This window comes from Triticum urartu, chromosome 1 (genome assembly GCF_003073215.2).
Source record: "Triticum urartu cultivar G1812 chromosome 1, Tu2.1, whole genome shotgun sequence".
NCBI lineage: Eukaryota > Viridiplantae > Streptophyta > Magnoliopsida > Poales > Poaceae > Triticum > Triticum urartu.
In genome coordinates this window covers 321177119-321201365 of record NC_053022.1, presented here as the reverse complement: position 1 = coordinate 321201365, position 24247 = coordinate 321177119, and the positions used below count along the sequence as shown (strand labels likewise).

General features: G+C 43.9%; 3 protein-coding genes across 5 annotated transcripts; 1 reads left to right on the top strand and 2 right to left on the bottom strand.

Moving 5' to 3' along the window:
• Window positions 1–6240: 6240 nt before the first annotated feature.
• On the bottom strand, window positions 6241–12314 carry LOC125509850 (protein HLB1-like). The gene is made up of 14 exons (XM_048674883.1): window positions 11867–12314; window positions 11156–11278; window positions 10944–11013; window positions 10666–10776; window positions 10291–10374; window positions 9250–9300; window positions 8265–8294; window positions 7929–7991; window positions 7755–7820; window positions 7509–7625; window positions 7384–7419; window positions 6925–7044; window positions 6643–6804; window positions 6241–6548 (listed from the first exon to the last, which is right to left on the bottom strand). The coding sequence occupies exons 1-14, from the start codon at window positions 12133–12135 to the stop codon at window positions 6438–6440; spliced, it is 1413 nt and encodes a 470-aa protein (XP_048530840.1). The 5' UTR covers window positions 12136–12314; the 3' UTR covers window positions 6241–6437.
• A 152-nt stretch (window positions 12315–12466) lies between these two features.
• LOC125509860 (cytochrome b5) lies at window positions 12467–14498 on the top strand. 2 transcript variants are annotated; one of them, XM_048674892.1, is made up of 4 exons: window positions 12467–12627; window positions 12781–12895; window positions 13823–13889; window positions 13997–14498. In XM_048674892.1, exons 2-4 carry the CDS (start codon window positions 12809–12811, stop codon window positions 14245–14247), a joined length of 405 nt encoding a protein of 134 aa, XP_048530849.1. In that variant the 5' UTR covers window positions 12467–12627; window positions 12781–12808; the 3' UTR covers window positions 14248–14498. The 2 variants fall into 2 exon arrangements, with proteins under 2 accessions (XP_048530849.1, XP_048530850.1); XM_048674893.1 differs by having other exon boundaries at window positions 12485–12895.
• A 346-nt stretch (window positions 14499–14844) lies between these two features.
• On the bottom strand, window positions 14845–17751 carry LOC125509839 (rab GTPase-activating protein 22-like). 2 transcript variants are annotated; one of them, XM_048674872.1, is made up of 6 exons: window positions 17422–17751; window positions 17195–17327; window positions 17035–17084; window positions 16571–16624; window positions 16342–16387; window positions 14845–16248 (listed from the first exon to the last, which is right to left on the bottom strand). In XM_048674872.1, exons 1-6 carry the CDS (start codon window positions 17568–17570, stop codon window positions 15115–15117), a joined length of 1566 nt encoding a protein of 521 aa, XP_048530829.1. In that variant the 5' UTR covers window positions 17571–17751; the 3' UTR covers window positions 14845–15114. The 2 variants fall into 2 exon arrangements, with proteins under 2 accessions (XP_048530829.1, XP_048530822.1); XM_048674865.1 differs by having other exon boundaries at window positions 14845–16387.
• Between the last annotated feature and the right edge of the window lie 6496 nt (window positions 17752–24247).

The window sequence follows — 24247 nt, the reverse complement described above, 5'->3', positions numbered from 1 at the left end:
TGTGGAGGCTTAATTTTGTTAAAAGAAGTTAAAATTTGTTAGTCGCCTATTCACCCCTCCTCTAGTCGACCATACCAATCCCTTCACCTGTGGTTGCTGCTTGTGGTGGGTTCTTTCCCTTGTGTTAGCTCCCCATGTAATATATTTTGTAACCCATCCTTCTACCTTAATACAAAAGGCACACAATGCTCTTAGGTGTTCTTGACAAAGGATAATTTCTCCTCGTAGTTCTCAGCTCAGGCATCAGCATACCACCCTAAAAGCTTGGAGGACCAAGGCCATGGAGGCCACAAAAGATAACCAAGTTGTACTAACATTTAAAACTAGAATTCTCTAACAATGGATGCATGTATGTTATACTATAGTAGGAGAAACCAGGATTTTGTGCACTACACTTGTGACCTATTTGGTTACATGCACCTATTTTGGGCACTTTGCATCTGTAGCCTGACTCAGCCCGTCTGAGTGAATACAGGTCAAAAACCAAGTTTTGCACATTGTTTGTTTGCCTGCATCCCCTTCAGCCTGGCTAAGGGGCAGCATAGGCACCAGTGTTTGGTTGCCTGCATGTTCTACCCGTATGCAAAGACTTGTTCAGGAGCAACATGAGCACGATGTTTGGTTGCCTGCATGTTCTACCCAGATGCAAAGAGTTATTCTTTCGTTAAATACAACACAAGTGCTACCAGTTATGTGCTCAATGCAATTTCTCATGGTAACCTCTTCCAGGAGTGGTGAGGTTACTAGTACACACACAACAACATCATATATAGCATAACCATAACCATAACCATAACTGCCATAGCAGTTCAACCAGGCTAACATCGCAACAATACCACATAGTCTTCAAACTGGATTAACATAGAAACGATATCATCCTAAGCACCCTCAGCACCACCCTCATCAGCACCCTCAGCATCCATGTCAAATGCTTTGTGGTGCAGCCTACACTTTGCCACCACCAATGCCCTCGTCATTGAATGTGATGACCTTCAAGTTTGCGGAACTCGCCATCTTGAAGGTGACGAGGCACTCGATTCTGAACTCGTGAGCTAGACAGAAGGTGGCCCAACCTTTACCAATGGTGAGCCTGCCGCTGATCATCCGGGTGGTGACCTTCCAGGTACAGTAGTTGTTCGTTGTCAGCCTGAACAACTCTGAGATGGGGATGAGGTGCTTGCTGAAGGTAGGGGCATCAGCAAAACCTCCAATTTAGGTCCAAATATTGTCTTGCAGAAGTGTGTTGGGTTGACGTTCTCCTAGTAATGGTGGTACTTCGTAACCCTCTTGGGGGGGGGGGGGGCTGCCGATCTACAACATCAACTTGCCCTTCTTGCCCGAGGTGATCCCTTTGCCCTTCCTGTCAGAGGGCGACCTCTTTTCCCTTCCCGTCAGTGGCGACCTCCTTGCCCTTCCCATAAGTGGTGACCTCCTTGCCAGCCTTGTTGTTGCCTCCCATGACGAGCTTGTGAATCTCCATTGAACAGACAGATGTGAACTAGTGCTCGAATAAAAAACGCACCACACGTATGATCAAGATCGTTCTAGACGACTCCGACGAGGAGGAGGAGCACCAAGCGTTGGAGATGGTGGCGAGGGTTTCTCAGGCTGGCTGCTCTACAATGCCCCTCGAGATGGACGACTACAGGCTTGAGCGTAGGCTACCACATGTGTGTCCAAACCATCGTATTGATTCGAAACCCTCAAAATTTCTACCCCATGTGTGTGAAAACCCTCGAAATTCCTACCACGTGTGTGTGAAAACCCTAACCCTTGAATCGATTCGAGGGTTTGTTCAAACCCTCAAAATTCCTACACCATGTGTGTGAAAACCGTCATCCCAAATGAAGGCTAACCTTTAATCGAAGGAGAGAGAGGTGGGGGAAGAGGAGAGTGAAGCGATGGGAGAAGGGGAGGGTGAGCGGTGGGAGGAGGATGAGGGGAGTTATGATGCCGCTTGGGGAACCAACGCGGCTTCTATCGCGTGGGCCCGTGCGTGCAGCCACCATAACCCACACGCGTCCCCTGCCCCCCTTGCGTGCATTGGGGCTGACTTGTTAGAAACGGTCGATTCGACCGTTCATCGTGAACCGGGCCCAGATATATTTTAATCATCGTGTCATGCAGACCTAATAACGTTTGCAGACATTCAAACAACCAGAAAATGAAAAAACCTGCATAGAGCGGCCTGATTAGACTTGGTGCGGGTAGCTAAACGCCTCCTTGAACACACCTGCAGCCGTAATCATATACGTAGGATTACCGGTCACGTCATTCCAATGCATCGCGTGGCTCGTCACGCCGCCTGTCCGTATCGGATCGACGACCGAACTATCTAACCAGTAACACCCATCGGCGGGGGAGATTCATAGGTCAAAATCAACATCATCTACGAGCTATCTACCTAGCTGTTGCACTGGATTTTTCTCGCACGCATCATGCCGCCGTGGAATATTATCGGAAGATCTGGCGATCTTGTTTTCAAAAGCTGATCGGCCCGTCGGAAAGCTATGGCTGGCGCCGTCCGCCCCCCAGCCTGGGCTCCACCGTAGCATATGCATGCGCGCCCTCGTGCTCCGCCGTCGTACGTACGTACAGCGACCGGCCCGCGTGTACGTACGTACGTACGTCTTCGTCGAGCGCCCATAATTTGACCGTGTGTTTCCGTCGACGTTTTGGGCTGGCTGGCCCGCTGGTTGATGCCTTGATGGGTACTGCAGGACGGAGGCTCGGATGCTCTGATGGGGTCGTGCCGTCATGGCGATGTGTGTAATCTCGGACTCTCGGTAACGATCCGTGAGCTCGTGAATGATGATGATGATGATGGAGAGGTTAGCATGACTGCGGCTGGTAGATGATTGATGGCGGTGACGATGGGCATGAAAGTGACAACAAATGTGTTCATGACATAGCCGATGTTGAAAGCGCCCACATTGACGTGCATTGTTGCATTTGCGTTTGCGGGATGGTTTTAGTTTATACTAGTCGACTTTGCCTCGCAACATACGCGTTGACGCATAAGGTGTTTTTTTTATAACGAATGATTGTTATTAGAAGTAATAAAATACCCCCTCCGTCTCAAAATATAAGAACGTTTTTAACACTAGCATAGTGTAAAAAAACGTTCTTATATTCTGTGACAGAGGGAGTAAATAACATGGTAAAAGGCTCTCAGCGAAGTGAATTTTTTTTTTGCGAGGGCTCAGCGAAGTGATTAAATGCAAAACCGCAAAAGGCTCTCGTTCTCGCTTTTCTTGGTGCAGGCAAAAACCTTCAAGGAACATTTGAAAAAGAAAATAATAATCTCAAGGAACATTTGGAAGAAAGATAATGGCCCATGCCATACTTAGCTAATTAGGGTTCCGGGGCCACGAGGCACATCACGGTGATGCTCTATCTACACACTAAACATGCTCAAAGGCCATCAGTTCTTAATTTTCACATAAAATAATAATGTTTTAAATATATGAAATATTAGTTGTGATATGCATGAACCTTTTTTGCAGCATATGGACATTTTTTCACATACAAGACAATTTATTAAATAAAATACATGAGCATTCTTTTGTGATGCATACATTGCTTTTAAATTTATTTTTTTGATATATGTGAACAGTTTTTGCAACATGTCAAAATTTTTTCGCATACAATAACAGTGTAACAAAAAATAAATAACATTTCTAAGATACAGGAACATTTCTTTTAGAATAACATTTCTTATGATATGCATGAACGTTTTCTTTAAAATGCATGAACTTCTTTGGGCTGGCTTTGGTGCGGCCCATTAACATGTTTCCGTTTGTCCTTGTTTTTTCCTCAAATGAAAGAATAACTGTTATTGTATAACACGTTATTACATCCAATATATAGTATATTGGACGTAATAATGTCTTGTATTATGAGACAAAAGGAGTAGTTTTCACATTTTGGATGCCAGGCCAGGCCAGGAAGTCATGGACCAAAGAGACTACTCTTTAATAAATAAAAAGAACCAAAGAGACTAAGAGAAGCAACGCTCCTTCTCTTTGTTCTTTTCCAATCCAACAAACAATCGAGATTCCAAGACCACTACCGCCTCCGGAACGAGCCGTTGACAAGCCGCTATCGCCGCTTCTCTACTCGAGTCGGCTTGACCTTGTCGATGACATCTTGGAAGTTTTCGTGCATGTGCCCCTAAGGACCAGCGCACTGGAGACGCAATAGTCGTTGTTGAACTTTTGAACAGATCTAAAGCACTTGACACCAAATCTTGCCACATGACGAGAAACCCTTTGTACTTGTGATGAAATTTGATAATAGATATGGATCATTTTCATAAAAAATGTTCAACAAACAATCGCACACGTCATCTCCAAGAGAAGATTGGCAGCATACTGTTGTACATGTCTTTATCTAAAATGGATATAACAAGTACAAAAGAACAATGCACCTTTAGTTATGTTTCGATGAAAAAACAAACCCTTGAATAAGTGCTAGGTTCAAAGCAGAAGCTAAATTTTGGGGCCTTTGGCGAACTGAAAATCGGAGGATAGAGTTTCAAATTTAATTGAATCCGATGTGTTGGATTTTCTTTGGATGGTTCTATGTACCAAGTGCGGTGATTATATCTTGCTTCAAGTGAGACGAAAGGATCTCTCGCGTCAAGCGTGTACATTAATGGGCCAGCTCACTCACGCGGGAGATCGATCCTAGGATCTTCAGGTTGCTTCGTAGCACCGTTAGCCACTGAGCCAACATAAAGTTCATGCTAAATAAGCAGGGCTCGACCCACAAGAAGGAAAAGAGTCAGTTTTCTTCCTTTTTTTCTTTTTTTTCTTTGGTTTCCTTATTTCTTCTCCTTTTTTTTCTTTCGTTTTCCTTTTGGTTTTTCTTTTGGATTTTCATTGGTTTAACATTTTTTAATACATGGTCAACATTTTTTATACACATTTTAACATTTTTCAAATCCTTGATTAACATTTCAAATACAAGATTAACATTTTTTGAATACATGATCAACATTTTTCCTCTATGCACTTTTATAATTTTTAAAATTCTTGATACAAGATTAACATTTTTTAATATATGGTCAACTTTTTTTTATACATATTTATCATTTTTCAAATACTTGGACAACAATTTTTCAAATGCTTGATTAACATTTTTATATAAATGATCAAATTGTCCCAGTATTTTGTTAATACATGGTCAACATTTTTTTCTATACAGATGCAACATTTTTCAAATGCTTGATTAATATTTTAAAATACTTGTTCAACATTTTTCTCAAATGCTTTATTAACATTTTTATATATATGATCAAATTTTCCATCATTTTTAATACATTGTCAACATTTTTTCTATATACATTTAACATTTTCCAAATGCTTGATTAACATTTTCTAAATACTTGCTCAACTTTTTTTTCAAATTCTTGATTAAATTTTTTTAATACATGATCAAATTGTTTCATACACATTGTATTTTTTTGTATACGTGATAAACATTTTCTGTATACACATTTAACATTTTTCAAATGCTTTGGTCATCATTTTCAAATGTTTATCACTGATTTTTTAATATATTTATTTAGAATATTTGGAAGTATAAACGAAAGTAAAAAAAAGAACCAAAAAAGGGGAAAACGTGAAAAATAAAAATAAAAATTGAGGCTGTGTCTCCCGCGTGCCTGGGCCGGCGCAACTCGCGCAGCGACGGTTCCCTCTGTCTCGCGTGAAGCATAGGGGTGCCCTGTACCAAGTGCCAACCCCCAGGTCTCTCCTCCAGCGCGAGGCCTACGTACTTGTACATGGGCTAGCTATTGACCACATGTATTTTCATCTTTTAATGTCATTCTCTTTCCAACAATATGCCGAGGGCCAAGGCATAATAAGGTGACAAAGCCACGGTGTGTTCAGTGATCTTCTCAGCTATTAGGGTGAGGGGCTCATGCGGCTGTGCATATCCTTTGAGATTAATCCAACATATGGAGATTTGTTTTTTCAAAAATTTGTTTCTCTACTAGAGTCATGGTGGCACATCAAGATACAAAATGTGAAGCTTGGAAACATGGGTGTCAATTTATGCCCATGGATATTGAAGTGAGTGTGAATAGAAGGTTTCTGTGGGTATGGGTTTGGGCAAAAGGGGGTTGTACCCACCCATACGCTACAGATTGTCATCCCTACTTGAAAAGACGGTTTTTGACAATTAAGTGTAGACTTTACTTTATCTTTCCTCGAAAAAAGAAGACAACTTTACTTTTATCTTAATGCATCTGTTATAATGGCACAACATATCTTACCAAGAGGAAGAAATGAGTTACCGATCAGCATCTCTACTTCACATAAGCCATGAGATAAATCAACACAGGTAAATCCACAAGAGAGAATGAATTGACAATGAGCCTACACAATTTCTGAGCCTCTATTCATTGTGCAGTTTTTCTGTATGATATATTAGCCAGTAATAATACCAGCAAGAACGTCACTTTTCCCTCTTGCAAATATAGTGTAGACTAGGCATAAAGCATCTAGCCAACTGTCAAGAGCCTCCCAGCTATCAGCAACCTGTCACAGATTCCATTTGTAAATGTTGTAAAACATATAGTATTATCTGTACTCCAATAGAACAAACGAATAAAAGCAACTGGCAGATACATACCAAGAACCTAGGTCCATGAACAGTATCTACACAAAGACCAGCACCAGGTGGCAATGTTAGATCAGCGGATGCTGACACAGAAACAATATCCTCAACAGCTATTCGGGTAGGCTTTCTTCCACTGTCCGTTGATTGTGATGGAGGCTGGCCAGAGGCATCGGCCTACAATTTACAAGAAAACCATAAGATTCAGAAAGGCAAGGTCACAAAAAAAAGCAGAAGCAGAAATCAGTAACTCCAACTTTGCACTGGAATAATTGTCCAAAATAACAAGGGATGAACCTTCTGGAGTCCCTCATGGTTCAGAACAAACTGTGACCTCTCCCAATCAGTGTGTGGTGCAATGGCATTGTTGGCTGGAGGAGCGGTCAAATATCCCACTTTGAGGTATGGCAAAGGCAACTGCATCGTTTAATATGACAACAAGACCAAAGTTATTCTTCCATAATCAATGACAAGATACAATGCCAATGCCATCTAGAGGGCAGAAATGTGTCAAAATTGACAGCCGACAAAGCAATATTCAAGAAACCAATTTAACCAGGTTCAAAGCCCTATCCCCTAGGCTACTAGCTTTCTCATGAATAGAGCTTCGCAAAAGCAGTTCAAGTAAATTGTAAACAACATAACTTGGAAAGAAAATACACATATCACAGCCACATCAACTTCTTAGCTATTACGTATAGGTAACAATAGACCGATAAAAAAGAGTATCAGGAAATATGTACAACTGAATCTTACCATCAAGCGGACTAGTCGCAAAGCACTGCGATAGACCTGCATTAGATGAAATAACGCTACATGAATCCTCAGCTTTTTACACATAAGAAACATAACAGGCAGTTAACAGAAAAATTAACAATTACCGAGTAATTTGGTTTCAATGCATGAGCAGCTGCAACATAGATAGCAGACTGACTGTAAAGCTCATTAGGGGATACGTCTGGCCTCCCAGATCTCATGGTATCCTCAGCTAAACCGTACTGCAACATTAAGAAGGGCACAGAAAATGTATTCAAACTGAAGAGCTCATGTCGATACACTAAAAGTGTGTCAATATGCACAAGAACCATAGTTATCGAGTGAGTTACTATGGAAGACAGGAAACGTACCAAGACAGTTCCAAGGTTGTATATAGCCCGATGGAAATCAAATTGCAATTGGATAGCAACACGAAACTGATGAGACAGCGGGAGTGGGTGTCAGTAATTTATCACAGATATATCTTTTAGTGAACAAATCATCGTAAATCATTCCCAGACCAAGTAATAACAATATGCATATACCTTACTTATAGCTGTTTTTATGATGGTTTGTTTCTCCCGAGCAGGAACAATGGCGCTCAGTTCCTGCATTGTAAATTCATATTCTTACAAATGAAATGATAATGCTGAAAAAAGGCTTTCACCCCGTTTTATATATAAAGCCACAACCGATACAGATGAAGCACACAAACGCACACCAACCCTTCTAGGGATACCAGCTATGCAAGAGAAGCTCAAACAGCAAAATAGGTAGGAACAGCAAAATAGAGAAGCTCAAATGAAAGGATAATGAGCGAATAGGTAGGAACATTCCAGTCCCAAAAAGCAAAGATAACAACACCGTTACAAGATAAGTACCTGTAGTCCAAGGCCCCAATTATTTAGAGCCTGCAATTAGAGAAGCAAACAAGTTAGGGTAGAAGCAGCACTAATATGATAAGTGAATACTTAAAAAAATCAAAATTAAGAAACTGAAAATCATAGTGATTTCATAATGTTTCATCTCATAGCTTTGCTCCAAAATGCATAATGGAGACAAATAAATACAAAATAATAAGACTGACTTAAGGTAACAAAAGATATTCTGAACACGCATCAAAATGCATGCCGTTGTTATTAATAGAAAATCAAAGCAAAAGTGCAAAACCAAAACAAGACTAGGAGAAGACCTACTCTAATCTACAAAAAGAGAGATCGGGCGTCACTCATAAGGCTCTAATCATGGGTCAAGAGGCCTAGCGTGTAAAGGTAGCCCCCAAAGGGCTTTTGGTCCTGCTGCCTTCCACAACCGACCTCAGCCAGAATCCCATGGACCAGCACCTGACAAAGTGGCCTACATTGGCGAAAACACAGTCGTCTCTCAAATTCCAGATTTGCCAGTGGCAGGGTAATTCCCTTGGCCTTTGCACCAGTCTTTGTTCCCACCATGAACAACCATGAGTCCAAGAATAAAATAAATGAAGGATGCCAATTGAACGACAAATATTTTTAAAATTTGTTTTGAATATCTTGGACATTTTGAGGTAAGAGCAGATGTTTGACCACGCCTATATCTTAGATGAACAAATTAGGCCATTTAAAATCAATTGTTTGAAATGGAAATATAGTAGGCCTGCCTCTATAGAAGGTTCCCTGCAACATATGTGAACTCCATATGTGATAGAACTCTTACAGTAATGTTATCATCTCGAACTCTTCTGAACATTTATGGTATTTTTTTATCACATTTACATGTGTACTTTTTTTCTCAATGAAACAAATAGGACCATTTCTACCTTTTTGTTTCATCTTATATTGTGCCATTAAGAACTTAAAATGAATTAAAAAAGGGTTCAGCACTGACCTGCGGGCTATTCCAATTTAGCTGGACAGCCTTCTCATAATTCACTATTGCCTGGGGGGAAAGGGGAATTGTATAAAATTGCATGCTATCATACTTCACCTATAAATTGCATGCTAGACAGTACAACAGTATATTTGGCATAAAAAGGAATAACTATCAAGCGTCTGATATAGCAATAAAATATTAAAATCTCTGGTATGAACATCAGGAATGTCCTGTATCTAGAGGTGAGTGCTGGCAGAAGTTAAGCTGATGTATGTACCCTTGGAACAGAGAAATTATAGTTTCCATCTATTTGGCCCATGCCAAAAAGTTAAGAAGTCACTTAGAGTAGCAAATAAGTGCTTCAGCAAAAAAAACAAAAACTCTCGCTAGAACAAGTGATTCCATGACTGTTTCGAGAAGGTGAATTTAACCCAAACACCATGGAAGTAAAACATATGAACCAGAACCCAAGATCCACCCAATAGCCTGGTTTTGTAGAATGTGCATGAAACCAAAGGACACTGAGAAGGAAAAATAGACAGGGAAAGATTACATCTGTAATCCTCTAGGACTTCTATTTTTCATCCTACCATTCCATTACGGAATTTATCTCTTTTTTAATCTGTTCTTTTTAAATAGATTATGACTTCAAAATTTCTAACAAGTCTAACGTAAATATGAGGAATCTATAAGAAACTAAGCCTCAAGTGCCGTTATATCACTGTATAAGTATAGTTTAATATGTGTTCCTCAGAACATTAAGTTCATCATCTATCAGGGATGAGGTTCCATGCTGCTTACTATTCAATTGGCCAAAGTCCAACATTTTTCAATCAAGTATGGAGGAGTATGCAGCCAAGTTGTTCTATATTATTTAGAAAAAAGCGCATTTGATCATCTAAACAACAGAATCAACCAAAAGTGCATCACTCGCCAAGCCTCACAACCACTGCAGACCAAGTAATGTAATAGTAGACAGACATACTATCTGGACACAGTAACATGAGAAAACTTCAGAGCTTAATACAAACAAAGCCTATACATATGTGAACCAACCAGTCTCCAGAGATCTTCGGCTTCTTTGGTACGACCTCGTATTTTAGCTCGATCAGCAATAGCAATGGCCCAGTTATAGTATGCCTAAAGGGAAAATGAATGTGTCAAAAAAAGAATCAATAGTCAAAATGTGGATACGTCCATCAAGATATGAAGTGATCGACAGTTAGCATTTAATATGTTCATCAAGATATGAAGTTATCGACAGTTAGCATTTATCCACTAGAACCATGAGACCACATTCTGTACAATGAGCCAAGAGCTTAACATAGACTAAATAACGACCATACCATAGTATTTTGCACAATATAAACCCAGAGAACTAATAAAATATCAATTAAAATTCCAAAATAATGTAACAAATATGAAACTTACATCATAAAGAGTCGGGCAAAGTCGGGTAGCTTCAGCATACTTTTTGCAGGCCTCCTCAAGTAACGTGTCTTTGGAGGAACCAGAATTGGGGTCCACATTATCTGCACTCTCCTAAAATAATAGTTTGAAAAGGGTGATTACCTAATAACCTTGATATCAATCTTGTGGTGTCCATTTTGCATGCATGGTTTAAACGGCAAAAGTCCAATTCCGCAGTGGTCACAGTAAGTGTTAATAAAAGTTATTGTGCAAATATGGTTTAAGGGCTATAGATTTACCTGGAGGACTAGGGCCCAATTATAATATGCATCAGGGTCATCAGGATTTCTTTCAATTGCATTTAGATATCTGCATAACAGATCTTTAAGACTCGATAGCAGTAAAGAAATAAATAGAAATGAAGTTCACAAAAATTTGTTGTCATTACAACATTGGGGGGGGGGGGGGGGGGGGGGGGGGGGGGTCAGGCAAGGTAACTAGGTAAGCAAACCTTTTTCCAGCAAAAGCAAGAATCCTTTGGCGAGAACGACCTTCCTCATCCACTCCAGTGACACTATTTATTAATTCCATGGCTACATCATGATGGGATGAAAACTGCTGCATGCTCTCTCGGCTGGAAAGGATTGGAAAAAAATTAATAGAACAGTTATCACTAAGAGCATTCTTGCAGAATTTTCGTTGGTAAAAAGAAAAGAAAAACAGTAAACAGTTCATTTGTGACGGTATAATCGATTAACAGAACAGTTGCAATTTGGCCACATGATGCAAAACAGCTTGTTCAGCGTCTGATGAAACACTTCTCTACCAATACATATGGAAAATGGAATATACTTGTGTCGTTCATTTTTTAGACGGGACAACAGAATATCAACACCTATGATGTTGCAGAATTGCAGTAAAATTGCATGCCAATTGCCGCTACCCTGATAGGAAACACGAAATGACACTAGAATAGCTGATCAGTAATATGTAGTACTATTTCAGCAGCTAACAACCAAAACAGAGCAACGACTCGAATGCACAATTCACATACTAGATGGCATAGGCCCCAACGTGAAGCGATCAAACAACATATTTGGATTCCATTATCCAAATGGCTCGGTACTAGGACGACCCAAGGCAAACAGCCTAACCAAGTCCCGGCGATATGCAGTACTGAATGGAGTGACATCATGGCACAAGGACGCGCGTCTGCACGAACCTGGACGAAGAACCCTCAGCATCGGCGGATCCGACCCCGTCCCCCTCCCCAACGCCTCCGCCCCCGTCCGCCTCGCCGTCCTCCTTGATCTCACCGACGAGCTGCCGCGTGGTGAACGGCTGGGACCCCTCGGCGCCCAGCGCCGCCTTGGCCTCCTCCTGCTTGGCCGTGGCCGATCGTGGCGGCTCCTCCTCTTCCTCCCCCGCCTCGTCCTCCACCTCCACCGCCGCCCTGTCGTCCGCGGGTACGGGCCGCGTGGGCTCCTCCATGGCACGAGCCGATCGGCGTCGGGTCCACGATCTGGGGCGGAGGCGCGGCGCGAGCGTTGGCGGTCTCACTGCGCACTCTCCTCTCGTGTCTCGCCTCGCGCCACACGGTCGCGTACGACCGGGCAAACGGAAAGGGTAGCGATCGCCGAGGCCGAGGCCGAGGCGGGCGGGCGCGACTCAGCAAGCTGACGTGCCGAAATGCTGCTGACGGGCCGACGGCCGAGGGTTGAGGCCCAAGGGAGGAAACGGCCCAGGGCCGCCGCGCGAGGGGCATTTTGGGAAAGAAGGCCGCGACGGGGTGCGGGAGGGGCCGGACGCGCCGGGCTCAAATACAGCAGACTCCGGCGCCACCGCGCACGCACGCACGCACGCGGAGCGGGGGGCTGTCCAAAGCGCGTGATCCATTTCCTCCTCCTCTCTCGGTGCGTGCGCCACTCCGTCGGCCCGCCCGTCCCCCTCACCGGCGACTTCTCGCCTCGCGGCCGCTCCCAGGTGAGTGAGAGCGACCCGACGGCCAACCAACAGCGCCTCAACCGCTTTTCTCCCGACGACGTGTCGTGGATCTAGGCGTACACCGAAGAGGACTGATTTTTTTGGGGATTGTTTTTATTTGGTGGCGTGGAATTCGTGGCCTCTCCTCCTCAGGGCAGCGTGGGCGCGTGTGTTGCGAGCCATGGCCGGCGAGAAGAAAATGTTCGGCTTCGAGGAGGTCGCCAAGCACAACGTCGCCAAGGACTGCTGGCTCGTCATCGCCGGCAAGGTATGCTTCCCTGCTCGCTACCACTCCTTCGTTTTCCTACCCTAGCATCTACTTCTCCTGCGAGTTCTGTGGCTAGTCCTCTTGTTCCGGCGCAGGCTTCGCCTGCAAAGCCTGTTGCGCTAGATAACACTTCTAGATGCTAGGCTTCTTCTCGAGGAAAAACTGAGTCTGCTGGGGCGCTGGGCTCGTGGAATTTGAGTATTCTTGTTGAGCTTGCTCAAGTCAATTCCGCCCAATCAGATCTGTTCGTCAACAGAGATGTTCTCTGACCAAACACATAGTCCTATGAGGACAAATAGCAGGTGATTTGTTTTAAGCCTGCGTTCCAATTCCAGACCAGTTACAGCCTTCTAGCCTTTGGTGCACTCCATGCTGTTACATGCACCTTCTGCAATATTGTACATAGATCGGTCGACTCGTACAAGATCCGCCTTGCGTGTCGCATATCAGGATTTCATTCTTGACGAGGTGCTGAGGGAAAGATATTCCAGCAAAATCTTATCAACTGGACAGCTCTTTCATAGGATCAAGTACAAGTATGGGGAGACAGTGAAGAAAAGCTGCTTCCTCTTCTGCAATGTGCATATTAACTAGTCATGGTGGAAGGAAATGAGTCAATTAAGATGTATCAGGGCGATTGATTCACATGCACGTGGTTGATGCTGGGTAGCCCCACCAAAATGGTGTCTCTGCAGTATGTGTGGCCGATATGTTTGTTGGTACCCATTTCAATTGTGTGGCCTTGAATGTTCCAGTGTGGCATGTATGGCCATACGGTCTAGAGTTTTCTCTGGACCCAGTGGATTAGATTTCGTTGGAGTAAAAGAAATACCCAGCAGGAATTGAGAAATTTACCTGACGAAATTCCTGTTATGTGTGATGCAAAATATGCCTGACTATATCAGCTCATGTTGTGTAACATTTCAGGTGTATGATGTTACCCCTTTCATGGATGAGCATCCTGGTGGAGATGAGGTACTGCTGGCAGTAACCGGTGAGTCATTTTAGTTGTATTTATAATTGTGGATGAGACTAAGTTCAAAAGTCTTGCGCAGTTTCGATTTTAATATTCAAACCTGATCACTACTCCAATATAACCAGGGAAAGATGCAACCAGCGATTTCGAAGATATCGGACACAGTGATTCCGCAAGGGAGATGATGGAGAAGTACCACATCGGGGAAATTGATGCTTCAACCATCCCAGCAAAGCGTACATTCGTACCTCCTCAGCAAGGGTCCCATGTCCAGGCCAAGGATAGCGACCTCCTCATCAAGATCCTGCAGTTTCTTGTTCCCATTTTAATCTTGGGGCTTGCATTTGGTATCCGGCACTACAGCAAATCTGAGTAGGCTGTTGTTGGCGAGTTGCTTCGGAGAAATAGCTTTCAAGTAATATGGTTTGAGTTAGAACAGCATAATAATGGTATTGGTTGGCTGGTTTGAGTTAGAACAACATAATGATGGTACTCGTTGGGTGGCAGTGTGTTGTCTCATTGATCATACAAGGCACTCTCAATTTGAAACATCCATATGTATGCCCAGATTACTCGAATTATGTTTACATTCTCAACATATGGTGGAGTCTCTACATATTTTTTTTAGCTGATGGAGTGTCTACAATTGAGGATGGTGGGAATATTGCTATGCTATTAAACAATGTCAATTTCAGAATAAATATGGACATCATACATTGCAGTGATGTTCCCACATAATTTGTCTGTCCGTTTCACTATATATTGAGCATATTCTTGCAGTTATACACGCCTAAAAGAGTTGAGCAGCACTTATAAAGCATGCAAGTGACAGCCTGGGCCAGTTGATCAATTCGATTATCGGAAATTCCATGTTTATTTTATGAAGGCAGAATCCCTTCCTGAATACACCCTCTGCAGTAACTGAACTAAACGTCTTTCAGGACATTGAGATATATTTCCCTCCACACCACCCTTGAGGCACAAGGCTTTTTTCTAGTTACAAATACACTGCAAGACCAAATTGTATCCAGCATCCACAGTCCAAGAAGTAGCAACAGATGACAAGATCCACAAATCTGCTCTGTGCAAAGAACAGTCACATGCAGAGAGAGGGCACACCAAAAAACAAGACCAAAAATGTTTCTATCCATAACCTCATACAAGATATTGTATATAACAGACATATGATAACGTGATAACTGCCAGGACCAATCATACAAATATAAGCATGGGCAGATCCCAGCTACTCGATCCTGTCTTGTACGGTCACCACTAAATCATGGGCGTCGTCCAGGAGCTTCCAAATGTCCAGCTGCCCCGCCATGCTGTTACAGTCCCTAATGATCTCATCCATGCTGCTATAGCTCTCTATTATCAATTTCCTCTTCTCCAGTACACTGGCTGCAATTGCATACAGCAGCAGGTCATCAGTTGGAGGGGCTCCAAGCCGAAGTTTTCCCCAGGACGATCGTGCGATCCCAGCACGCCTCGCTGCCTGGTCGGCCCACATCACCTCCCACAGGCTGAGGGTCTGCTCGAAGGTGAGCTCCCTCCGGAACATCACAACCACCATTCTATAGACGAAGAAGCAGTCTGCCGCTTCAAGCATCTCCAAGTGCCTGTAAAGATGGAAGTCCTTGGTTTTTATTATCTTGGAGACCATGTTGAGTTGCCTGCGAATACCCACTTCGTCGAGTCTGAAGTTGTGGCGGGCTTTCCTCATGAAACCGGCAAAGCACCAGAAGGCTTCATCGTCTTCCTCCAGCACAGCAATGAGAGGTGCAAGGAGGTCACTCATGCCCTGGCAATAACCGATTTCTGGGTCATAGGTTGCGTACGCCTCAAGTATTGCAACAAGGCGTGACGCATGATGGATCCTATGTGCTTCCAAGTGGTCATAGTCTTTGAGACAAACAGCTGAAGCAGAGTCAATTGCCTTCTCCCTGGTAACCGCAGCTTGCGATGGAGAGTAGGAAACCCATTCATTATTAGCACGAACTGCATCCAAACGAATTATCCGTTGCCATGTCTCAAAATCCTCAACTGTCCGTGCAGACTTCACAGGACGGGCATCCTTAGATAACTTAGTTTCAGCTTCTATATTTCCTCCTGCGTTTGAATATTTGGGCAGGGGCATACTTTCTTCTTCATCCTCAACTGAAGACTGGTCCACAGAGGCGACATCATCACGGGACGCTTCCACATGGGTCACATCACTTTTCTGACTCTCATCCTCATCGCGTGAACTAGATGAACAGAGGCTTTCATCCGCCTGATTCTCTGGAATTGCTTTACCTGTCTTATCCTGCATTTCTTGCTCTGAAATGACACAAGGATTTTCTTCCTCACTCGTGATATGATCATCCACGCTTACTTTTTCAGGTTCTTCGGATCCAACAGAAGTAACAGATTCTTTGACTTTGCCAGAACTAATGCTCTCTTTGCGGTTGATTGATCGCTTGCTTTCTTCATTGTTTTTTCGCAGGCAATGTTTCCTCAAGAGCATATATCCCTTCCTACATAAATCATCCAATACTGTCATGTTTTACACTAGACCCCATGAAAATAACATTTGCAAACACTTAAGTGTTCCTTAATTAAGGGGCAATGTGTTTCTGTAGTGGTAAAGAAATATAGTGAGACTGTGGACAAACATGGACTGGAGTCATGAAACATAGATGGTTGAAAAAATGGTGCACCTGTTATGGGCCTTAATTGCTTCCCTTTCAGCTTCTGAACTATTCAGGCTATAACTGCACGAGAGTCGAAAATTCCAATTACTCGAGGCAAACACTCTGACTACCAAAAAAAAACACATGTGACTAAGTACATAAAATTTCCACGATGTACTCCCTCAGTCCCATGATATAAGAGCGTTTTTTACACTAGTGTAGTGTAAAAAACGCTCTTATATTATGGGACGGAGGGTATCTCTTACTGTGATAAGATATCGAGTCATGCTGTGCCTACCAGAGAAGGGCTGAACTATGTGCAAATTTGGTGTATTCATAAGTTTTCCTTCATCTACTTAGTTTAGAATCAATCTAAAACTGCACGCAATAGTTTTGATACTACAAATGGACAGGAGCGGGGGAAAGGTGGCCTGGGAAAATCCTGTGGAAAACACTAATTTCCACATTTACATACTAACAAAAGTACTTACACTCCCAGAAGGAACGGCCAGACCTCTGCTCTGATGCTCGGCTCAACCCCCTGTCACGAAAGCAGACAGCTCAATATGATGGCTTCCTAAGCTACATCAGGAACTCACAAGATAGCAAGGAAATACTGTAACAAACAAACTAAGCTTCACTATATCTTACTCCGTTCCGAACTCTCTTCAGTAGCTTGACGCCGCCGTCGTAAAACTTCCCCTCCGGCGTGAACAAGCTGCGCCATTCCTTGGGCCCAAGCGCGCGCTTCCTCCGCCGCCGCCACGGCGATTTGATCCCGCCCCTGCATCCAGAACGCGCGTATGCAACTAAGGGGACGAAGCACAGGACCGCCTTTAGCAGAAGGGGGTGAGGGTTTGGGTCTGGTGGTGGCGAACCTGCGGGAGGAGACGACGATGGCGACTAGCGCGATGCCGGCCGCGGCCGTGACCCCGACGGCGACGGCGGTGTTCCAGCGACCGCCATTCGCGCCGGCGGGGCCGAGGAGGCCGGCGATGGCGCGCTCGGCGAGGCCCCACGCCCACATCGGGCGCAGATGCCCCCCTGATCGCTCCACGGCTCCCCTCCGGTTCTCCCCCCGCCGGCCGCCGGCGCCGCGATCCCCCAGCTCTCTTCCTTCGATCGATTGGGATTCCGGCCTCCGGGTTTCTCCTTTTTGCTCTTCCTTTATTTTCTTCCTCTCTCTGCAATTCTCGCTGTCCAGTCTCACGATTTCGACGAAAGTGGTGCGTGCGTGCGTCACCGATCGATCGGGCCGTGTTCGTGGGCCCCACGAGCCGGGTTCGGGTCGGTGTACACGTCGTTTGGACGTTTGGTTCCTACCGATCGAACGAAAGTGCTTCACACACTTTGGCCATGCTGAAACGATGGCTAAGGCTACTTCCAATACATTGGCACATTAAAAACTTTAACAACTAAAACCCCAAGTATAGGTTTTTAACTTTCATTTAATGAATTTGTAACTAAAGTTTTTTATGCATTGGTGGACTTTTTCCATTTGAGTGTTTTGCCTAGGTTATCGTGCTTGTCATTGTTTCTTCCTGGGTCACCACACTCATCTTTTTCTTTTTAATTATCTTGCCACATCAGTTTTTTTTGCCTACATGGCAGGCTTAGCATCTATACAAGGTGGAGCACTGGGAGAGGCCTAATCCAACCGGTAGTGGTTGTTTAGCCTTGCGCTTGGATGGTGGGACATGACATGTCATCTGTGTTTCGTAACTGTCGTGCGTGAAGCACTGCTCCCGATCGAATGAAACAACTTTGAAAAAACCCCTAAAAATGGATTTCCTGGTTCTTTTTTGGGAAACGTTTGCGTACGACATACCGGCCGAACGCTCGACCGGTCCATCACGCGTCGTCTGATGTGACTAGATCGAGCGGCTCGCATCCCGTGTCGCATCCTTATCCCTTCGCCCCCTGCACGAGTTCATGGCCACACGCGAGCTCTCTTCTCTCCCCCGAGCGACCTCCTCCTCCTCCTCATCTCCCTCTCTCGTGAGCGGAGGGCGACCACCGGTCGCCGTCGTTGAGGACGGCCACCTGATGCTGCGAGCATCTTTCTTTCCCCCGGTGCTTCTACGAGCATCTCGTCTCCCAGTCAAGCTACTCATCGCCGCCGTGGAGAGACAACGTCACACGTGATCCCCCCGCACCCGCGGATGCTGCATGGTTCCGTCGGTGGTGCCGCATCGCCGGGGAGGCCCTCGAGTTGGTGCTGCAAGGGGAGGCGCTGGTGGCCATGGGGGCTGCTACGAGACGACTGTTGGGGAACGTAGTAAACTCAAAAAATTTCCTAAGCACACGCAAAATCATGGTGATGCATAGCAACGAGAGGGGAGAGTGGGGGGGCGCCCCTTCCCCTTGTCCAAATCGGATTGGGGCAAGGGGGGCCGCGCGCCACCTCCTGCTGCCCTCTCTTCTCCACTAAGGCCCATAAGGCCCAATAGCTTCCCGGGGGGTTCCGGTAACCCCCGGTACTCCGGTATATGTCTGAAACCTCCCGGAACCCTTCCGATGTCCGAACATAGTCATCCAATATATTGATCTTTACGTCTCGACCATTTCGAGACTCCTCGTCATATCCGTGATCATATCCGGGACTCCGAACTACCTTCGGTACATCAAAACACACAAAAACTCATAATATCGATCGTCACAGAACTTTAAGCGTGCGGACCCTACGGGTTCGAGAACTATGTAGACATGACCGAGACACGTCTCCGGTCAATAACCAATAGCGGAACCTGGATGCTCATATTGGTTCCTACATATTCTAGAAGATCTTTATCGGTCAAACCGCATGACAATATACGTTGTTCCCTTTGTCATCGGTATGTTACTTGCCCGAGATTCGATCGTCGGTATCTCAATGCCTAGCTCAATCTCGTTACCGACAAGTCTCTTTACTCGTTCTGTAATGCATCATCCCACACCTAACTCATTAGTTGCATTGCTTGCAAGGCTTATAGTGATGTGCATTACCGAGAGGGCCCAGAGATACCTCTCCGACAATCGGAGTGACAAATCCTAGTCTCGATCTATGCCAACTCAACAAGTACCATCGGAGACACCTGTAGAGCACCTTTATAATCACCCAGTTACGTTGTGACGTTTGGTAGCACACAAATTGTTCCTCCGGTATTCGGGAGTTGCATAATCTCATACTCAAAGGAACATGTATAAGTCATGAAGAAAGCAGTAGCAACAAACTAAACGATCATCGTGCTAAGCTAACGGATGGGTCAAGTCAATCACATCATTCTCTAATGATGTGATCCCATTCATCAAACGACAACTCTTGTCCATGGCTAGGAAATTTAACCATCTTTGATTAACGAGCTAGTCAAGTAGAGGCATACTAGTGACACTTAGTTTGTCTATGTATTCACACATGTACTAAGTTTCCGGTTAATACAATTCTAGCATGAATAATAAACTTTTATCATGATATAAGGAAATAAATAATAACTTTCTTATTGCCTCTAGGGGATATTTCCTTCAGTCTCCCACTTGCACTAGAGTCAATAATCTAGTTCACATCGTCATGTGATTTAACAGCAATAGTTCACATCTTTATGTGATTAGTTCACATCTTCATGTGACCAACACCCAAAGGGTTTACTAGAGTCAATAATCTAGTTCACATCGCTATGTGATTAACACCCAAAGAGTGATCATGTTTTGTTTGTGAGAGAAATTTATTCAACGGGTCTGCCACATTCAGAGCCGTATGTATTTTTGCAAATTTTCTGTGTTTACAATGCTTTGCACGAAGCTACTCTAGCTAATTCCTCCCACTCTCAATATGTATATAGATCGAGACTTAGAGTCATCCAGATCGGTGTCAAAGCTTGCATCGACGTAACTCTTTACGACGAACTCTTTGTCACCTCCATAACCGTGAAACATTTCCTTATTCCACTAAGGATATTTTTGACCGTTGTCCAGTGATCCATTCCTGGATCACTATTGTACCCTCTTGCCAAACTTATGGTGAGGCACACAATAGGTCTGGTATACAACATAGCATACTTTATTGAACCTATGACTGAGGCATAGGGAATGACTTTTCATTCTCTTTCTATTTTCTGCTGTAGTCAGGTTTTGAGTCTTTACTCAACTTCACACCTTGCAACACAGGCAAGAACTCCTTCATTGACTGTTTCATTTTGAACTACTTCAAAATCTTGTCAAGGTATGTACTCATTGAAAATATATCAAGCGTCTTGATCTATCTCTATAGATCTTGATGCTCAATATGTAAGTAGCTTCCCCGAGGTCTTTCTTTGAAAAAAATCCTTTCAAACACTCATTTATGCTTTCCAGAAAATTCTACATTATTTTCGATCAACAATATGTCATTCACATATACTTATCAGAAATGTTGTAGTGCTCCCACTCACTTTCTGGTAAATACAGGCTTTACCGCAAGTCTGTATAAAACCATATGCTTTGATCACTTTATCAAAGCATATATTCCAACTCTGAGATGCTTGCACCAGTCCATAGATGGATCGCTGGAGCTTGCTCACTTTGTTAGTACCTTAGGGTCGACAAAACCTTCTGGTTGCATCATATACAACTCTTCTTTAAGAAATCCATTAAGGAATGCAGTTTTGTCATCCATTTGCCAGATTTCATAAAATGTGGCAACTGCTAACATGATTCGGACAGACTTTTAAGCATCGATACGAGTGAGAAAATCTCATCGTAGTCAACACCTTGAACTTGTCGAAAACATTTTGCGACAATTCAAGCTTGTAGATAATAACACTACTATCAGCGTCCGTCTTCCTCTTGAAGATCCATTTATTCTCAATGACTAACCGATCATCGAGCAAGTCAATCAAAGTCCATACTTTGTTCTCATACATGGATCCCATCTCAGATTTCATGTCCTAAAGCCATTTTGCGGAATCTGGGCTCATCATCGCTTCCTCATAGTTCGTAGGTTCGTCATGGTCAAGTAACATGACTTCCAGAACAAGATTGCCATACCACTCTGGTGCAGATCTTACTCTGGTTGACCTATGGGGTTTGGTAGTAACTTGATCTGAAGTTTCATGATCATCATCATTAGCTTCCTCACTAATTGGTGTAGAGATCACTAGAACTGATTTCTGTGATGAACTACTTTCCAGTTAGGGAGAAGGTACAATTACCTCATCAAGTTCTACATTCCTCACACTCACTTATTTTGAGAGAAACTTCTTCTCTAGAAAGGATCCACTCTTAGCAACAAAGATCTTACCTTTCGGATCTTGTGATAGAAGGTGTACCCAACAGTTTCTTTTTGCGTATCCTATGAAGACGCATTTCTCCGATTTGGGTTTGAGCTTATCAGGATGAAACTTTTTCACATAAACATCGCAACCCCAAACTTTAAGAAACGACAACTTTGGTTTCTTGCCAAACCACAGTTCATATGGCGTCATCTCAACAGATTTAGATGGTGCCCTATTAACGTGAATGCAGCTGTCTCTAATGCATAACCCCAAAATGATAGTGGTAAATTAGTAAGAGACATCATAGATCACACCATATCTAGTAAAATACGATTACGATGTTCAGACACACCATTACGCTGTGGTATTCCGGGTGGCATGAGTTGCGAAACTGTTTCGCATTGTTTCAAATGAAGACCAAACTCGTAACTCAAATATTCACCTCCACGATCAGATCGTAGAAACTTGATTTTCTTGTTACCATGATTTTCCACTTCACTCTGAAATTCTTTGAACTTTTCAAATGTTTCAGATTTATGTTTCATCAAGAAGATATACCCATATCTGCTCAAATCATCTGTGAAGGTCGGAAAATAACGATACCTGCCGCGAGCCTCAACACTCATCGGACTGCATACATTAGTATGTATTATTTCCAACAAGTTTGTTGCTCGCTCCATTGTTCCGGAGAACGGAGTTTTAGTCATCTTGCCCATGAGCCATGGTTTGCAAGCATCAACTGATTCATAATCAAGTGATTCCAAAAGCCCATCAGCATGGATTTTTCTTCATGCGCTTTACACCAATATGACCTAAACGGCAGTGCCACAAATAAGTTGCACTATCATTATTAACTTTGCATCTTTTGGCTTCAATATTATGAATATGTGTATCACTACGATCAAGATTCAATAAACCATTCACCTTGGGTGTATGACCATTGAAGGTTTTATTCATGTAAACAGAACAACAATTATTCTCTGACTTTAAATGAACAACTGTATTGCAATAAACATGATCAAATCATATTCATGCTTAACGCAAACACCAAATAACATTTATTTAGGTTCAACGCTAATCCCGAAAGTATAGGGAGTGTGCGATGATGATCATATCAATCTTGGAACCACTTCCAACACACATCGTCACTTCACCCTTAACTAGTCTCTGTTCATTCTGCAACTCCCGTTTCGAGTTACTAATCTTAGCAACTAAACTAGTATTAAATACTGAGGGGTTGCTATAAACACTAGTAAAGTACACATCAATATCAAATATACCTTTGTTCACTTTGCCATCCTTCTTATCCGCCAAATACTTGGGGCAATTCTGCTTGCAATGACTAGTCCCTTTGTAGTAGAAGCACTTAGTCTCAGGCTTAGGTCCAGACTTGGGCTTCTTCACTTAAGCAGCAACTTGCTTGCCGTTATTCTTGAAGTTCCCCTTCTTCCCTTTGCCCTTTTTCTTGAAACTAGTGGTCTTGTCAACCATCAACACTTGATGCTTTTCTTGATTTCTACCTTCGTCGATTTCGGCATCACGAAGAGCTTGGGAATCGTTTCCGTTATCCCTTGCATATTATAGTTCATCATGAAGTTCTAGTAACTTGGTGATAGTGACTAGAGAACTCTGTCAATCACTATCTTATCTGGAAGATTAACTCCCACTTGATTCAAGTGATTGTAGTACTCAGTGTTGGGGAACGTAGAAAATTCAAAAAATTTACTACGCACACACAGGATCATGGTGATGCATAGCAACGAGAGGGGAGAGTGTGTCCACGTACCCTCGTAGACCGAATGCAGAAGCGTTAGCACAACGCGGTTGGTGTAGTCGTACGTCTTCACGATCCGACCGATCCAAGTACCAAACGCACGACACCTCCGAGTTCTGCACACGTTCAACTCGATGATGTCCTGCGAGCTCCGATCCAGCAAAGCTTCACAGGGGAGTTTCGTCAGCACGATGGCGTGGTGACGGTGATGATGATGCTACCGACGCAGGGCTTCGCCTAAGCACCTCTACGATATAACCGAGGTGGAATATGGTGGAGGGGGGCACCGCACACGGCTCGAATAGATCAACTGATCAACTTGTGTGTCTAGAGGTGCCCCCTGCCCCCGTATATAAAGGAGCAGGGGGGAGGCCGGCCGTCCCTCTATGGCGCTCCAGGAGGAGGAGTCCTCCTCCTAGTAGGAGTAGGACTCCCCTCTTTCCTACTCCTACTAGGAGGGGGAAAGGACGGGGGAGAGGGAGAAGGAAAGGGGGGCGCCGCCCCCCCCCCTCTCCTAGTCCAATTCGGACCAGAGGGGGAGGGGCGCACGACCTGCCCTAGGACAGCCCTCTCTCTCTCCACTAAGGCCCATAAGGCCCATTACTTCTCCCGGGGGGTTCCTGTAACCCTCCGGCACTCCGGTTCCCTCCGAAATCACCCGGAACACTTTCGGTGTCCGAATATAGTCGTCCTATATATCGA

What these genes read in the sequence shown, in the direction of transcription:
- LOC125509850 (XM_048674883.1), bottom strand. Translation starts at nt 12,135, where the DNA reads ATGGAGGAGCCCACGCGGCCCGTACCCGCGGACGACAGGGCGGCGGTG. An exon ending in ATTGGGGCCTTGGACTACAG is followed by an intron (nt 7,992 to 8,264) that starts GTACTTATCTTG and finishes TTTACAATGCAG; the next exon opens with GAACTGAGCGCCATTGTTCC. An exon ending in TTCATGGACCTAGGTTCTTG is followed by an intron (nt 6,549 to 6,642) that starts GTATGTATCTGC and finishes AATCTGTGACAG; the next exon opens with GTTGCTGATAGCTGGGAGGC.
- LOC125509860 (XM_048674892.1), top strand. Translation starts at nt 12,809, where the DNA reads ATGGCCGGCGAGAAGAAAATGTTCGGCTTCGAGGAGGTCGCCAAGCAC. An exon ending in GGCTCGTCATCGCCGGCAAG is followed by an intron (nt 12,896 to 13,822) that starts GTATGCTTCCCT and finishes GTAACATTTCAG; the next exon opens with GTGTATGATGTTACCCCTTT. An exon ending in GGTACTGCTGGCAGTAACCG is followed by an intron (nt 13,890 to 13,996) that starts GTGAGTCATTTT and finishes CAATATAACCAG; the next exon opens with GGAAAGATGCAACCAGCGAT.
- LOC125509839 (XM_048674865.1), bottom strand. Translation starts at nt 17,570, where the DNA reads ATGTGGGCGTGGGGCCTCGCCGAGCGCGCCATCGCCGGCCTCCTCGGC. An exon ending in ATCGTCGTCTCCTCCCGCAG is followed by an intron (nt 17,328 to 17,421) that starts GTTCGCCACCAC and finishes TTCTGGATGCAG; the next exon opens with GGGCGGGATCAAATCGCCGT. An exon ending in TGAAGAGAGTTCGGAACGGA is followed by an intron (nt 17,085 to 17,194) that starts GTAAGATATAGT and finishes CTTTCGTGACAG; the next exon opens with GGGGTTGAGCCGAGCATCAG.